This window comes from Barbatula barbatula (assembly GCF_947034865.1).
Source record: "Barbatula barbatula genome assembly, chromosome: 12".
In the NCBI taxonomy this organism is placed as follows: domain Eukaryota; kingdom Metazoa; phylum Chordata; class Actinopteri; order Cypriniformes; family Nemacheilidae; genus Barbatula; species Barbatula barbatula.
In genome coordinates this window covers 3,343,080-3,358,279 of record NC_136775.1, presented here as the reverse complement: position 1 = coordinate 3,358,279, position 15,200 = coordinate 3,343,080, and the positions used below count along the sequence as shown (strand labels likewise).

The window sequence follows — 15,200 nt, the reverse complement described above, 5'->3', positions numbered from 1 at the left end:
CTGTGAGACTTTAGATATAAAAACGGGGACTGGTAAGTTACTGTTTTATCATTAATACGTGATAACTCCCTGTTGATTTAACAGAATGTTTGGGCATACCAACATGGCGGCGAGTTAACTTTGGTGTAATGATGTCATGAGCAATCCAGTCATTTATATAGATCAGTGGTATAAACACAGGACATCTGAGAGCACCAGGTGGGGACAAGAAACTCACCGGCCCAAGACACATCTAAAAACAAACTTTTAAAACTAAAGCAAACACGAACCAGGTCAACCAGAAAGCACAACATTTTAGCTTTCTCTCAAAACTCAAATCTTCATCTTAGCCTCTTGATATTGCTATATTTTGTTGTGTAATAGACTCTTTAAACTAAAACTGGCAGCTTGTTTCTTGCAAAACGCCTGCAGCACTTCTGAGAACCATCCAACTCTTGCTACAGTGTCAGCTCGGTGATATTTCTCTCATGAGGACGAGGCCTTCACTCTTCAGATTAAATCCCCAGGTGGTAGTGTCAATGCGACACCAAGTCTCTTGTTTCAAGTTTTAATCCACAAGTGAGATCTAATGTGAAAAAGGAGCTGGTATGTGAAACTAAAGTTTCAAGTTTGCGTGGGAATGTCCTGAACTAAAGATTGAGCATGACAACCCCAAATATTTGGGGTAAAATGCATTTATTGTCAAATGTATTCATATACAAGGACTTTGTTGAAAGCTAGAGCTGATGTAAATGTCCCCGAAAGTGACGGAAATGTTGTGATATCGTACTTATAGGTCCAGTGTATGAAATTTAGCAGCAGCTAAGGGTGAGGTTTTGAATTGCAACCAACAAAGCACTACCGCTGACACAGGGCTAAGATGTTTACGCTTCTTTGCCGAAGGAAATAACATATTTACGCAACACGCTCTGTAGAGCAGTTTGTCTGTTTAGGGCTACTGTAGAAACAACATTGTGAATTCCATCCAATGGAACCTGCGTTCTATGTAGATAGAAATAGCTCATTGTAAGAAATTAAAAACATAACGCTTCATTATGTAAGCTCTTTATACACCTCTATATAGATTAGTTATGTTTGTTAAATTGCAGTTCAGTCAATAGATCCTCCAAAAACATTTAGTTTGTTGTAAATTTGTAACACAACAATGCAATACAGGGCAGAAAACAAAAGTAGGTCATGATAATGTTACCAAAATAGTTTAACATAAGGCTCACAAGTACAGTTTTTAGAATACGTGTCATGATCGTGATGAGTAAATTCATATGCACTATGAGAATTGTGTCACAAGTGTCTGACCTGCATTGGATCCGCCTCTCTGTTTTCATTCTCACTCCAGAGCTGATCAGAAGGGCCGTTGGGTCCTGGCTGTAGGGGTCGATATCCAATGAGGGGCACATCCCTCGAACCCACTCCTGGCAGCTCCACACCAGATGTTTTCATACTACTGGGGAACATGACGGCGTTCCTGTGCCAAAAACAGAAGCCATTTGGACATGAACTAACAGCTCAACAGGGAGTCATACGTGCTGGTAGATGAATTGTCTTTGCCAAAAGACAACTTCGCATTTGAATGGTGGCCCCTCCCTCTCCTGCCTCTCACTGGTATTTATTTACATTAGCCTGTTGATATAGATCTGTTTTTTCAGGAAGAGAGGATGGAGAAACCTCAACACAAAACTCTTGTCTAATGTTACAAAATAACAACAACTCAAAACTTTTAAAGCTTTTAAATGAGCTAAAGTTCATAAACAAGCTCTACTCTTTATAGCCGACATAGTTTTGGACACACGGTTGCTTTTATGAATATGTCTATTCACTGGTCAGGGATAAACATTTATTATTGAGCGTTAGTGCGCAAAAACCAGCCGCTGGCAGGGCTGAATTGGGTCATGCCAAAGAGTCAAATAAAGCTTCTTTTCATCTGATCCTAACCCCGTGTACGTAATGAAACTAGCTCAACTGTGTTATTTTCTGTTTGGTGAACTGGAAGGTATCCAAAAGCATATTCAAGCATATCATCTCGCATTAATACCAGCAATGCTACCCAACGCAATACACGCATTATGTCACTTTTATTCTTCTTCGCATAACTTGTTTGCAATAGCTCTCGTGTGAAAACGAACATTCGTAATCAGAAATACAGGCTGATACATTTGGCGACTACGTCGGAGCAAAGCGCACAGTACCTGTTACGAAACGACTATCATGTCGATGCGCCCCTGCGGTTATATTCCTCGGAAGTCACAGTTTCTGTTCCGTCATATCTCTTCCCTCCGGCTTCGCCCGTCAACGCTTATCGGCCCGATGAAGACAGCGAGCGAGCTGAGCGCGTTTGTGCGATCTGCGCTGGTGACGCGCATCGCGCAGGCGGCGCACTGCGCGCAGTTCCTGCTGTCAGATTCAGCGCGTTTGACTATTGGCTTGACGCACGGGGCGATTGATATACAGTGTGTGCATTGCGAGTATGAACTATTCATCATGCCTCATTATGGATCTTTTATTTAATGTCAAGTTGAATACATTTCTAAAGCACATGTGACCATTTTAAAGTCTTGAAAATAAGAAATGAGTGGAAGAGTAACTTAAGTCTTTATTCACTTCCTTAAAATGCTTTAAGCTGTAGCTATTTTAAGGTTTTGGGTTGGTCTGTTGTTGTTGATGTATCAGTGTTGCGGTATGCTGTGCTTTATCTATAGTATTTTGAACAATGTTTTACATTATGTGATCATGACAACATAGTAAAGAGAAATGTCTTTGTGGTTTTGTGTCGAAACATGGAAGTCAGTGGGGGCACAACATTCTTCAAAATATCTTTTGTGTTCTGCCGAAGAAAGTCATACTGTAGGTTGGGACTGACATAAGCTGAACAATCCCTTTAAAATTATGTTTACATTTCAACATTTCTTTTTAGCACTGCAGGACTATTTATACTTCTAAAGTCATTGAATTTGTATTCTAACACTGTTTGACCAAATATAGTGAATGTCTTCTTTATCTAACTACAACCCAATTATAAATGGTTTGATTTATTAGCAATAAATGTCAGGAAGCGCCCACTTGAATAGCTGGAAGAACGTGTGCGTTTGTACCTTCTCGCATCTTCAAGGTTGTTTTTTATTACTCTGTGTTGTTTCGCAGCCTGAATTTTAAGTGGCTAGTGCCGTTGAAGAGTTTGATGTAAATGATTTATGTTTTTGAATGGCAGGGCAATTCTTAGCAGGGTGATTATTTCGAGCTAATCCTTGAACAGTGGCCAGATGTGGACTCAGCTCTGACCTTGCTATATTTTTATGGCAGGGCCTTGCAGGCAATCCAACACAAAAAATAATGAGACAGACAGATTGCGTCTAAACAAATGATTGTATCCGTTTCATCCTCAAAATAAACAAAATACAACTGTCTGTTATATATTATCTTCTAATCAAAATAAACCAACAGGAAGCATCTTCACCACGATCTGAGATTTTGTCAGTTTAGAATCACCCGATGTCCACTGTGGGTTTAAAGTTAAAGCCTTTTGAAATCTATGTTTTTTTATGACACTATCTGTCATAAAGTCAAAAGCTGTATCGGTTATGTAATAGCTCTTCACCTCTGTATAAGCATTAGCCTGATATGCCTGAGGGAGATTGTTGGGTTTATTAAAAGGTTGTTATGGTGAATAAAAGCATTTGTGATATGCGTATCCAAGTCTTCGGATTGGACTAATTAAAATAGTGGTTTGCCTCCTATGAATAATTGATCTGCTCTTTCAAGATCTATAAGCCTGCTCTATTCAATGGCGTGTCATTATAAAATCTCAAATGTTTACAGCCCACAGAATCTTTATTTGCGTCCGAAGACGCACAGAATTACAAAGAATTTGCAATAATCTTCTGAATAAAGTTCTCATTAAGCTTGTTTGTTTGCCACTAGTGTATAGTTCCAGTTTGGGCGTTGTGCGTCCTCTGCTGGACTTTGTGGAGAACTGTTTTTCAAAGACACGCCAGGGGCCATTTTGAACATTCCTGCTATTGTGTGTATTGCGTTTGATATATCAGTGCTTTGTTTGTTTAGTAGGATTTTATAATATTTTCGGTTTAGTTGAATGAATGTATCCGACCGTAATTATTTTACATCAAATATTAGGCCTAGTTTATTCTGAGAAGCTTAAAAAAAATACAATACTCTAATGTGTAACCAAATGCAATGCACATAAATATGGGTTCTCTTAGAGACAATGTCAACTTTCGGAATATATTTTCTAGCCAAATGACCTTTTTAAAGCTTTATTTTTCAAAACATAAAAAGTTTTTAAGATTTATAAAAAAACAAATATGATCTTAAACAAGTGCGCATTAAATGTGACAGTTTTGAATATAAATGATGTCAAAAACCTTATAATAAGACGCAGGTGTCAACTTGCACAATTTTTTGTATTATTTGTGTCTTCTAAACGAGAAACAATACATATTAGGGATAAGCACATGTTTTCCCGGTGCCCAAGGGCATTTTGAAACTTTCTCCAGAAAGTCCAGCAAAGCGCACCTCTACCGGACTAATTAGGACAGTCCCAAACTTTTCCTAATGAGTCGCCGAGTGCGCGCAGCGCGTTGGGCGCGACCCGTTGCGCGCAGGGCGTTCGGTCGTTCCGGGGTTCGAGCCGGTCGCGCATCCGTGTGAGATGTCGGTCAGTCGTACAGATGCGAAGGTGTTCTCCGGATCTCCCTCCCTCTCCATCTGCCTGTGTTTTATGTCTGCGTCACAACAAGTCGGAGGAGAGCGAGGCAGAGATGATGATGGCGTCCTGCTCGGGTTGATGCTGATGCTGCTTTCCTGACAAACACGTTTATCGACTTCGATAAAGAAACGGGAAAAGATCGGGGACATGAAGCTGAAGACAGACGCAGGGATAGACGGACGGATAGACGGTTGCGCACTGACGGATTGAGTGACGCGCGTTTGATCTACCGCCACTCTCCAAACGCGCCGATTATTCGGGACAGTGATTAAGACGCAAAACACCGGGCATCAGACGTTTCATGTGCGGCTGAAATCTCTCCCCGTAGTCCCTGTGACCCAAACAGAGCGAAAGACTTCAACACAGGTGCATCCGCGCTCTTTGCTTTTTCCATATATGATCTGTCATGCCTATTAATTGATGTGTGCATGTGCATGCCATCGTACATGTCGGAACGTATGAGTTTTGTGTGCATCGATTTGAGAAAACCTTTGCATGCATTTCGCACGTAAATCAATGCTTCGGTCTTGTTGGTAATAGTTCACAACCACGCATTGTTCTATCATCTGCATATATTATGGTCTGTTGCATAAGGCATCCAGTGTTTTTGATCATGTGTGGCATTGCAGTGTGCATTGACTCTTCATCTTTTACACTGTACTGTGCACCGTCGCTATGCACGGATTTTAACCCTCGGGCTGCTGTTTGCACGGACGGAGACACGTTTTACCGATTCACTAATTGCACAGAATGTTTTTTTGACATGTTTTTGTCCTCTTTTTCTTCAGGATGGGGGGAGTTAGTGAAGGAGAAGATGTTTTAGCCAGATGGAGCGATGGACTTTTGTACCTTGGAAATGTGAAACGAGTAAGTTTCCTCCAAGTTTGCTTGGTAGAGAGAAAGAGAGAGAGAGAGAGACTGAGCCAGGAGGAGAACAGAATGGTTTTCTTCTTTTTTTAAAGTTTTGTACTGACTTGTGCTCACGTTAATCTGCTGATGAAAGTGCGCCTGTTTTGCAGGTAGACAGCGTGAAGCAGAGCTGTTTGGTCAGATTTGAAGATAACTCTGAATTCTGGGTCCTCAGGAAAGACATCCACTCCTGTAAGTCAGTCCTCAGAAAGTAAATAAAACCAATGTCCAGGTTACTCTGCAATCCACATTAAATGAATGTTCAAGTTATTCCGCGCACCCGAAGCAAAATAAGCAGAACGTTCACAATATAGCTTGCATAATAAAACCTTACATTTTTGGTAATTATTTATTTCATTATTACATTATTATACAGTTTTCAAATCAGACGGTATACCAACCATGATACCAAAATATTTTCCATGAATGCATTAAGAAGTTTGTGTGGAAATGTGCTGAATTGTGAAGGAAATACTGTCGGTGGACAAAACTGTCACTACCACCAAAAGAGAATTATTCACACGTTAAGTCGAGTGTCAGACTCACCTCCAACTTACATTAGTCATCAAGTTCAAGTTGCTGTATTGGGCCCGTCTGGATGTTAAAACACACAGTGCGGTGTGCTTCACGTTGCCATGCAAACCTTTCTGCCTGAATGGTTAAAATATATAACACCTGAAGAGCTGTTTCACATTGCACCTTTAGGTTTGAATATACTGAATATAACTGAAAAAATGTAGCTTGAATGTAAATGGCATTAGATAAAACCCTCCGCCAACTGCATTAATGTAAAATATGGGGATATAATAGATATAGACAGTTCACCCAAAATATGAGTCAGGCCCATTAGTAGTAGAAAATAGTAGGGAAATATTGCTTTATACATTTCTTTGTTTTTTCGAACACAAAATATATTTTGAAGAATGTTGGAAAGCAAACAGTTCTGCAGCGCTTTTGACTACCATTGTCATTTTTGGTGGCCGAGAACTGTGTGGTTACAAGCATCCTTCCAAATATCTTTCTCTGTGTCCATCAGAACAACGAGGGGGAGTACCGAAGACAGAATTTTCATTTTGCGTGAACTGTCCCTTTAAGCTCTGTCACATCTGAAGTGTTGTTTCTTGTCAGTCTCTTCAAAAGGAGAGGAAGTATGCTGTATCTGTGATGCTCCGCCTCTCAAAGAACCTCTTGTAAACTGCCTCAAATGTCGTCACGGTAATTCAGCAAATGAACTTAAAAAAGCTCAAATGTTTGCATAGTTGCATGTTGAATATTTATAAACATTTCTAAATGTTTTCGTTTATTATTTATAAATATTTATGTACAGTACTAAATACTGTATTGTTTTGTCCGTATTTATATATGTTACAGGTTATCATCCGGAATGCCACACGCCCCCCATCGACCCCGACATCGAACCCAACAGCTGGATATGTCGCCAGTGTGTGTTTGCCGTAGCAACAAAGGTTTGGCGAAATGACGAAACGCTGCATTTGAAATCAAGTAGAACGTTGCCATTTTGGATGTATTTCGAATCACACGCAACCAAACGCAAAGCATTCATTTTCCACGGAGATGCAAGGGGTGTCCATGCCTAACTGCGCTCCACTGCCTATTTATTGCATTGCAGCACTCAGCAGGTGCCGGTCGAGTCACGTTAAATGGGCCTGCGCTTTAATCCATCTGTCAGCACGCTCATTTCACAGGCCTGACATGCTGATTTGAAGATAAAATCATATCCACCTTCCCCTCCCAGCAGGAAATGTTAATGACTTTCCTTCAAACGCTCTTCTCCGAATACAATCTTCAGACGAAAACGTAGTTTGCAAACGTGCTTGCATGACAGGAGCGTGTGCGGTTGTGATGCACTGTAATGATGGGCTGTGTTTTCTTCCTAGAGAGGGGGTGCATTAAAAAGAGGACGCTTCGCACGACTCATGCAGATCATGAAAGTGAGGCTGCCCTATCAGCTGTCATCTTTAGACTGGGACCCGCAACATTTGACCAATCAGCAGCAGTGTTACTGTTATTGCGCTGGACCGGGAGAGTGAGTCCAACTCTTACCATTCTCATCTGCTTTCTGACTATACTTGTGTATTGAATAGTATAAGTATTTTTAAAGGAATAGTCTCTCATAATAAACTCACCCTCTTGTCACGGCATATCTGTGAATTCTGTTCTTCAGTTGAACGCACACAATTAGTTTTATGGTAAAATGCCGTCGTGCTTTTTTTATACAGGGTTCAACATGGCAACACTTCAAAAAGCAAAAGTCGATCAAGAACTTACGGCCGTATTTAAACGTGCGCTAAAACTGTACTGTATGCTGCCATAGATATGGGATGTATCGATCGGTTAATAAGTTCAAAATATGAAATATATAAAATATTTCTCAAAAATGTGTCATTGCGCTTCACATTAAAAGTCATTTGAAGCTTTGCAATTTTGACCCCCATATAAGGTCACATTATTTGAATTTTTTGTACGTATTTGAGGTCTGAAAAAATACTTTTTATGCAAATAAATGCAAAATAAAAACACAAAAAAATTTTATTTGGTAGAAATATTGTAAGTAGCTCACAGAATGAAACAAAAAGTATTATTTGACCTAAACATGCCTATGTATAGTAAATTAATTTTGAAATGGTCTTTTTTTCGTGGCTGTATGTTAACATGATTTTCATTGTTTGGATTGGTGATGGAATAATGTCTATGATCGCAACATGCCACGTATTTGAACTAACAAGAGCACTTTTGTGTTTCGCATTGCGAGCGTGTGCATCTTAACAGAAGCCTGTTGTGTTCGTCAGGTGGAATCTGAAGATGTTGCAGTGCGAGAGCTGTGGGCAGTGGTTTCATGAAGCATGCACTCAGTGCCTGAGCAAACCTCTTCTTTATGGAGACCGGTGAGGTCGACACGGTTGTTAAGCGCATGCTGTTGCTAAGTTCATTCTGTCTAAACCTTTTTGTCCGTCTATCTCCTTCACCTATCAGTTTTTATCAGTTCCAGTGCTCGGTGTGCACAAACGGTCCGGAGACCATTCAGAGGCTTCCAATGACCTGGTAAGAACGTGATGGCAGAATACAAACCAAATAACTGACGGGAAGAAGTGAATATAATGTCTGATGATGCCCATTTTGTCGTAACACAGGGCAGATTTGGCTCATTTGGTGCTGTATCATCTCTCCCTGTGCTGCAAGAGAAAGTATTTTGATTTCGATCATGAAATCATGGCTTTTACAAATGAAAACTGGGATTCTTTGCTTCTCGGCACGGTATGAAAGTCTTCCAGTCAATTGCACCAATAGAGCTTGTTTTAAAGTCAACACGAAACGCTGTTTACCTCCATAATCTGTCGTATTTTAAACCAAAATGGGTAACTTAATGAGGAAAATGTACCATTAGTCTTGATCTGTTGGAAATGGACTAGATTGTGAACAAGATTGGGTGTAACGTGCCAGCATGTAGCCAGGTGGTTGGAGAAGAGTAGAAAAGGGGGGAAAGTTGAATAAAAGTGTTTGGAAAATGTATATTTTTGTTATTTATATTTTTTGAAGTTCACCAATTAAGTGTGCACTATAAGGCATGTACATTGACAAGCTAAATAGGGTTCAAGCCAACAGTGATAGAAGTAGTGCCCCCTGGTGGTGTGTGACACGACTTTAAATTGAAATTACATATGTTTTTTAAACACAATTTCAAATGTTTATATTGTTAAACAAAACATATTTTCTTTTAATTCTTATACATCGTTTATTTATCAGTGGAGAATCGTATCTCTGCAAAAGCATCAATGTAGAAAAGTACATTGAATCTCTACTGTATTTTTAATTTTATGGTACAGTTTGCGGTCACTGCGTATACTTTTCAAATACAGTTTAACATACTGCTTCTGTATTTTGGTCTCTCAGCTATCAGACACACTAAGGCAGGACCGTTGCCAAAACCTGCTCAACGCATTAAATTCCCACAAAGACAGGTGAGAAACGGATTATGTTTGTTATGAAAACTGCCGTTCTGCTTGATTTCTATGTGGCAGCCATATATAACACCATTACAATTTGCAATACCATAACATTCTGTATTCCTCCTATGATATTTCTGTGAATGGTATTTTGATGGTTCTCTCTTTTAAATGAAGGGTTTTAAGCCCGGTTCCATTTTCATGTCACAGTTTACAGTTAACAGAATTGTGTATTTTAGTTGTCACATGTACCAAGACACGCATGAAATCTGTCAAAGAGCAAACAAATGTGGAATATTGCAGCATAACACCAATCCGTTTGAGATGTTGATCTGTCGTGTAGGTTCGTCTCTGGGAAGGAAATAAAGAAAAAGAAATGTCTCTTTGGTCTTCATGTGCGGGCTCCTCCCCCTCTGTCATCGGACCAATCCCCTTACATCGCCGAACAGCCTATCAGCATCACTCACAGGAAAAGGTCAGAGAAAGAGCCACAGCTTTTTAATTTATTCACGAAAAAGCATCTGTCATCATTTACTCATCCTAAAGGTGTTATAAAAGAAAATATATTCATATTCAACATCGTTTGACACTGTAACACCAAACGCGACGTGTCGCTGCGACACGCGATAAAAGGCATCTTTACAATGTTAATCAGAGGTTTTGTCCTAACCAGCCGCGACCGGATGCGGTGTAAGATGCTGTGGGAACAGATTTTTGTGTGGTCCGTTGGTGCTTTTTTTTTATTTGTTTTGTTCAATTAAAATAAGAATGTGCCTGACCAAGCAACATGAAAAAAACACGAGACCTGTGCCAAAAGACAAGATTACAATTAAACAAAGACTTTTATGATACTTGCTTTTTATGGTGATAAAATGAATACGTACTGTATAATACATTAACAAAATGAACAGTCGTTTCGGAACGAGTCGAAAACGATTGCAGCAAAGATGGAAACAACAAAATGATGAATATGGTTTTGGGGAAAGCATTATTATTTGTTTTGGAATGTTTACATTTGATCGGAATTGGTGGAACAGATGACATTGACAAAGACGGGGGCGTCTCAGTACTTTTGTCCATATAGTGTATACACATGACATTAAAGTCTATTGTCTTCGTTTCAGCCCCACGTCGTTGCCCTGCCAGCGAAGAGCGGGGGGTCCGGAGGGCCGTAAATCAAAGCGCCGGGTCATAGAGACACAGGTCAGTGTGGCTTCTGTCACCAGTAGGTATCAAAAGATGTGTGACAGCGGTCAAGCGTTCCTCCATCAGCAATGAGTTCTTCTCATTCACTGAATTTAGCTTTTCTCCTCTATAGTAAATTCCACACTGCTGGGTATATATTTCTTTGCAAGTAGCCATAATGTGTGGATGAATAGAAACAAAGTGATTTGCATTCCTTTCAAAGGTCAAGTGTATTAAATCTAGCGGCTTCTAGTGGTGAGGTTGCCATCTGCAACTAACAGCTCACTTCACCCCCCTACCTTTTGAAGCACTACGGTGGCTGACACGGCACTAAGATGTTGTCACATTTTCGCTTCTTTGCTAAAAAGAGATTTTTTATGAAACACGTTATGGAGAGCAGTTTGTCCGTTCAGGGCTACTGTAGAAAATACACGAAGAATTCCATGCAATGCAACCTGCTGTGTATGAAGATAGAAATTGCTCATTCAAAGGTAATAAAAACATAACGCTTAATTTTGTAAGGTATTTATACACCTCTGAACACATAGTTATGTATATTATATTGCATTTCTGTCAATAGATCCTCCAAAAACGTACACCCCTTAAAGAACTATCAGTTATCTTAAGAAAATAGCGGAAAGTTTGTCCGCCTGTGACTTGTTGCACTTTGCTGTTGATTCGAGTTTAGACTCCAGGTGGTACATTAACAGTCCGGCATTATTTAGATTTTAAGGGTCAAGGCAGCAGAAAAACATGTCTATGTAAATAATGCCCTCTTGGCACGATGCATCAACAGGATGCAACTTTGCATAAAACATCCCCAAATATTGTTACACTGTTGCACTGTTAAAAACAACTTTCCCTTTTTTACCAAAAAGAAAATTCTGTTTTATTGCACAATTATAAAATTTTTTGCATCAACTTTATCTTTAAAGTTTCCTTAGAAAGCATAGAAACAAACAGGACATGTGTTAACGAACAATACAAGTATAGCACTCAAAAAAAACGAATATAGCATAAATATGAAATATGAAGTATAACATACAGTTTCAATACTCTCTTCACCCTATGCAAAAACGCTTATCACTATAGTGTGGTTATTATATCTGCACTGATGTCTTTGTCCCGTTGTGCCGTATTGCACGAGATCCACCACTTTTAAGACCATTCAATCACCTAAAATAATTCGAAAGTGTAATTCTTCTGCGCAATTTTCAGCACTTATGAACAAGGAACCTTCCCGTTTTGAAAGGCGTCTCCATTATAATAATTGTTAGAAGACCGCAGGCGTTTATTTATAAATGAACATCAGCATTTATGGCATTCGCAGTCTTCATCGAGGTGAGAATGAACTTCCTGTTCTTATCATCTGTAAAATCGCATTAAAGTCATCTCGTATCTTACAGCCTTGTGCCTTATTTTCGCACGGGTCGTTTGTCAGACAGTGACAACTGTAGTACTTTGTTCTGTCTTAAAGGAGTAGTTCACCTCAAAATGAAAATCTGTTTACTTACCTTCTTGTCATTTTAAACCTGTATGACTTTCTTTGTTCTGCAAAAAACACAAAAGAAGATATTTTTAAGAATGTTGGTAACCAAAAAAACAATTGTTCCCCATTAACTTTTATTGTATGGACTCAAATCAATGCAAGTCAACGGAGCCCAACGCTGTTCTTGTTGAAAATATCTTCTTTTGTGTTCTGCAGAACAAAGAAAGTCATCCAAGTTTAAAATGTGAGAGGATGAGTAAATGATGAAAGAATTTTCACGGTGTACTTAGAATGTTCCTGTTTGATTTCATGGTGACTTTAAGGGTGATAGCTCACCCAAAAATGAGTCTATATTTATCCCCCTCTCGTATCGCTCCAAACTTGAGTCTGTCCCAGTCTGTGAATTTTTTTAGGAATGTCCTGCCCACGTTATCTTACCAGTTGATCTTGTCTTTTTCAGGCTTGTCCACCAGCGGTTCCGACAAACTCAATCGACCTGGTGCCATGTTTCCATGGTTGTGTAGACGGGCCGAGCCTGTACAACCACAGAAAACCAGAGGAGGAGATGGCCTTGGGGTCAGTTGAGAAACCTTACATGCCATCTGCATTAAACTTTATTTATTTTAAAGAACGGATGCCTGTAAGATCTTCTAGCTTTGTGTTTGCAAGCTAACAATATTAACGTGTTACAGTTCACCTCCCAAGAGAATGTTTGCCCTCTACCACCCTTCATACAATGGATCTCAGGACCTTTCTAGAACTCTGCATCATTACAGGTCTGTACAATAAAAACACCTTTAAATCCGTTTTTTTAAACGAACAATTCACACAAAAAACACAAAAGAAGATTAATGGGGACCAGTGTTTTTTGGAGACCAACATTCTTCAAAATATCTTCTTTTGTGTTCTGTAAAAGAAAGAAAGTCAGACAGGTTTGGAATGACATGAGTGTGAGTAAATTATGAAAAGAAAATGTCATTTTACATGCTGAACCACCAATTCAACATTTTGCCAATAACTGTCATGCAGTAATATATGTGTATTTGTTCTATACAGTGCAGAAGACCCCTGTCGACTTCCATCCCCCTGCCTTCCGTACTCCCTTTCCTCGGCTCACCCTCCCGGGCAGCGTTTTGAAAGCTGTCCTTCTCTTTTCCTGCGTGACGTGCCACCCTACCCCGGCACTGTGGGTCCCACGCCGATGGGTTGGGGGGGGAATGATGGCGTCAGGATCCTGGCCAGACGTGTAACGGCAGAAGGAAAAGTCCAGTATCTCGTGGAGTGGGGAAACGTGAGCGTGTATTGAGAAAGATGAGCAAAGGAGTGTGCGTGACACACAGAGAGAGGCTGTACATAGAGGAAAGGGCTAGAGTTATCATTAGGGTTTGCATGGTTACGGGCAGAGGTGTTAAAGCATCGCTGAGCAGGTGGGTGTTCAGCGGTCGGCGTGAGAGCAACAGCGGAGGATGACGACGTCAAGCATATCCAGGTTGAGCTGCACGCCGGCTTCGCTCTGAGATTATACTGTTAAATCTCTTTTTCCTTTTACAGTGTTTCCTATATTTTGAATACTGTTAGAAACGCCTTTAGAATGCCTTGAATTTTATTATCATGGTTTGTAACGCATAAGTTACTCATCGGCATCATGTTGTTCATGTACGCAAAGCAGTCTAACAATGTACAATTTCAGGAAAAGCGTGGTGACACCAATAATTGTAATATTCAAACAAAGAAAATGAGTCCGTATTTAAAAATCTCTTAAAGGAATAGTTCTTACATCCTTGATTCACCCTCGTGTCATTTCAAACCTGTATGACTTGTTTTTTTTCTGCAGAATACAAAAGAAGATATTTTGAAGAATGATGGTAACCAAACAACATTGGATCCCATTGACTCCTATTGTATGGACCACTCAAAATATCTTCTTCTGTGTACTAGAAGAAAGAGTTATAAGGGTGAATAAATAATTTTCATTTTTGGGTGAATCGATGGGTGACAAACAAGACGTTGACATAATTAAAGATTGAATAGAGATAAAAAAATAATTTGAGATGATAATGACTTGAATTCTTGCAGCACATGTCACTCAAACACTGTCTAAAACACCCAGAATTGTGGAAAAATCACGGTAATGCACATCCTTTAATGAATTAATGCTTTTTTTCTGCAACAGAAATATGATAAACAGTTATTTATTATTATTTAATGGAATAAACAATTCATACAGTCTAACTATATGCTATTTATTGTTGCCAAGCAACAATAGTGTGAACGGCAGATTGTCCAATCAGAATTTAGGATCTGTTCAAAATCTAATTTACTTCCCTAATTGTTGTCTGTACATTTAAAATAAACAGATTATGATCAAGCCACAAAATATGCACCTGAAAAATTGTGGATTATGTTTATCGATAAAACACAACCGCCTTGCAAAGGTGCTTAAATCTAAGACCTACTTAAACTTTATGATCTGCATTAGGAGCTCAGAGAATTAAACTACGAGATTTAGGCTACTCTGTATTAATCAAGTGATGATAGCGGCACCATTTTCATGACAATGACAACAAAGGCACCTGGAGTTATTTGTATTTATGATAATAAATGATCAGGTCCAGACCATCTCCAATACAGAATACACATGCACATCATTCTACCTGGATAGAAACGTAGGGCAGTCGGTCCGTGTGTGAAGCTCATTTCATCCGTGAATGATAATGAATGTATAGTGTGTTTTTTATTCATGGTATGTGCTTGTTAGGTCATAGATTTCATGTCAGGGTGACACGAGAATTAGCAGACTGTAGTCTTTTTTAATGGTCGAGTCAACGTTTAATTTGATGTATTCTTTGAGGTTTCTGTCAGATTATGTTTTTACTGTATGTAATCTAGGTTTAAAATGTAAACGGAGAATAAATATACCATTGTGTTGTAT

At 39.3% G+C, this 15,200-nt stretch overlaps 2 protein-coding genes across 5 annotated transcripts in view; one reads left to right on the top strand and one right to left on the bottom strand.

The window, feature by feature from the left end:
- Window positions 1-2,356, bottom strand: part of rgl2 (ral guanine nucleotide dissociation stimulator-like 2) — a 22,061-nt gene extending 19,705 nt beyond the window's left edge. Inside the window, exons 1-2 of the mRNA XM_079469520.1 lie at window positions 2,187-2,356; window positions 1,297-1,465 (exon numbers count right to left, since the gene is read on the bottom strand). Of these exons, the coding sequence (XP_079325646.1) occupies window positions 1,297-1,455 (159 nt within the window). The 5' untranslated portion in view covers window positions 1,456-1,465; window positions 2,187-2,356. The remainder of the gene's footprint in view (window positions 1-1,296; window positions 1,466-2,186) is intronic.
- On the top strand, window positions 1,414-15,200 carry phf1 (PHD finger protein 1). 4 transcript variants are annotated; one of them, XR_013787385.1, is made up of 16 exons: window positions 4,652-5,086; window positions 5,509-5,587; window positions 5,740-5,821; window positions 6,758-6,844; window positions 7,001-7,095; window positions 7,528-7,676; window positions 8,440-8,535; window positions 8,624-8,692; window positions 8,782-8,905; window positions 9,542-9,609; window positions 9,938-10,069; window positions 10,719-10,797; window positions 12,729-12,844; window positions 12,961-13,044; window positions 13,325-14,274; window positions 14,442-15,200. XR_013787385.1 is itself a non-coding variant. In XM_079469524.1 (15 exons), exons 2-15 carry the CDS (start codon window positions 5,510-5,512, stop codon window positions 13,572-13,574), a joined length of 1,509 nt encoding a protein of 502 aa, XP_079325650.1. In that variant the 5' UTR covers window positions 1,414-1,529; window position 5,509; the 3' UTR covers window positions 13,575-15,194. The 4 variants fall into 4 exon arrangements, 3 of the variants coding, with proteins under 3 accessions (XP_079325650.1, XP_079325648.1, XP_079325649.1); XM_079469524.1 differs by lacking the exon at window positions 4,652-5,086 and adding an exon at window positions 1,414-1,529 and having other exon boundaries at window positions 13,325-15,194; XM_079469522.1 differs by lacking the exon at window positions 4,652-5,086 and adding an exon at window positions 1,512-1,602 and having other exon boundaries at window positions 13,325-15,194.

Coding starts and splice junctions, on each gene's coding strand:
- phf1 (XM_079469522.1), top strand. CDS start 1,571: ATGGTGGCCCCTCCCTCTCCTGCCTCTCACTG. Junction 1,603..5,508: donor CCCTCTCCTGCCTCTCACTG/GTATTTATTTAC, acceptor CTTTTTCTTCAG/GATGGGGGGAGTTAGTGAAG. Junction 7,096..7,527: donor TGTTTGCCGTAGCAACAAAG/GTTTGGCGAAAT, acceptor TTTTCTTCCTAG/AGAGGGGGTGCATTAAAAAG.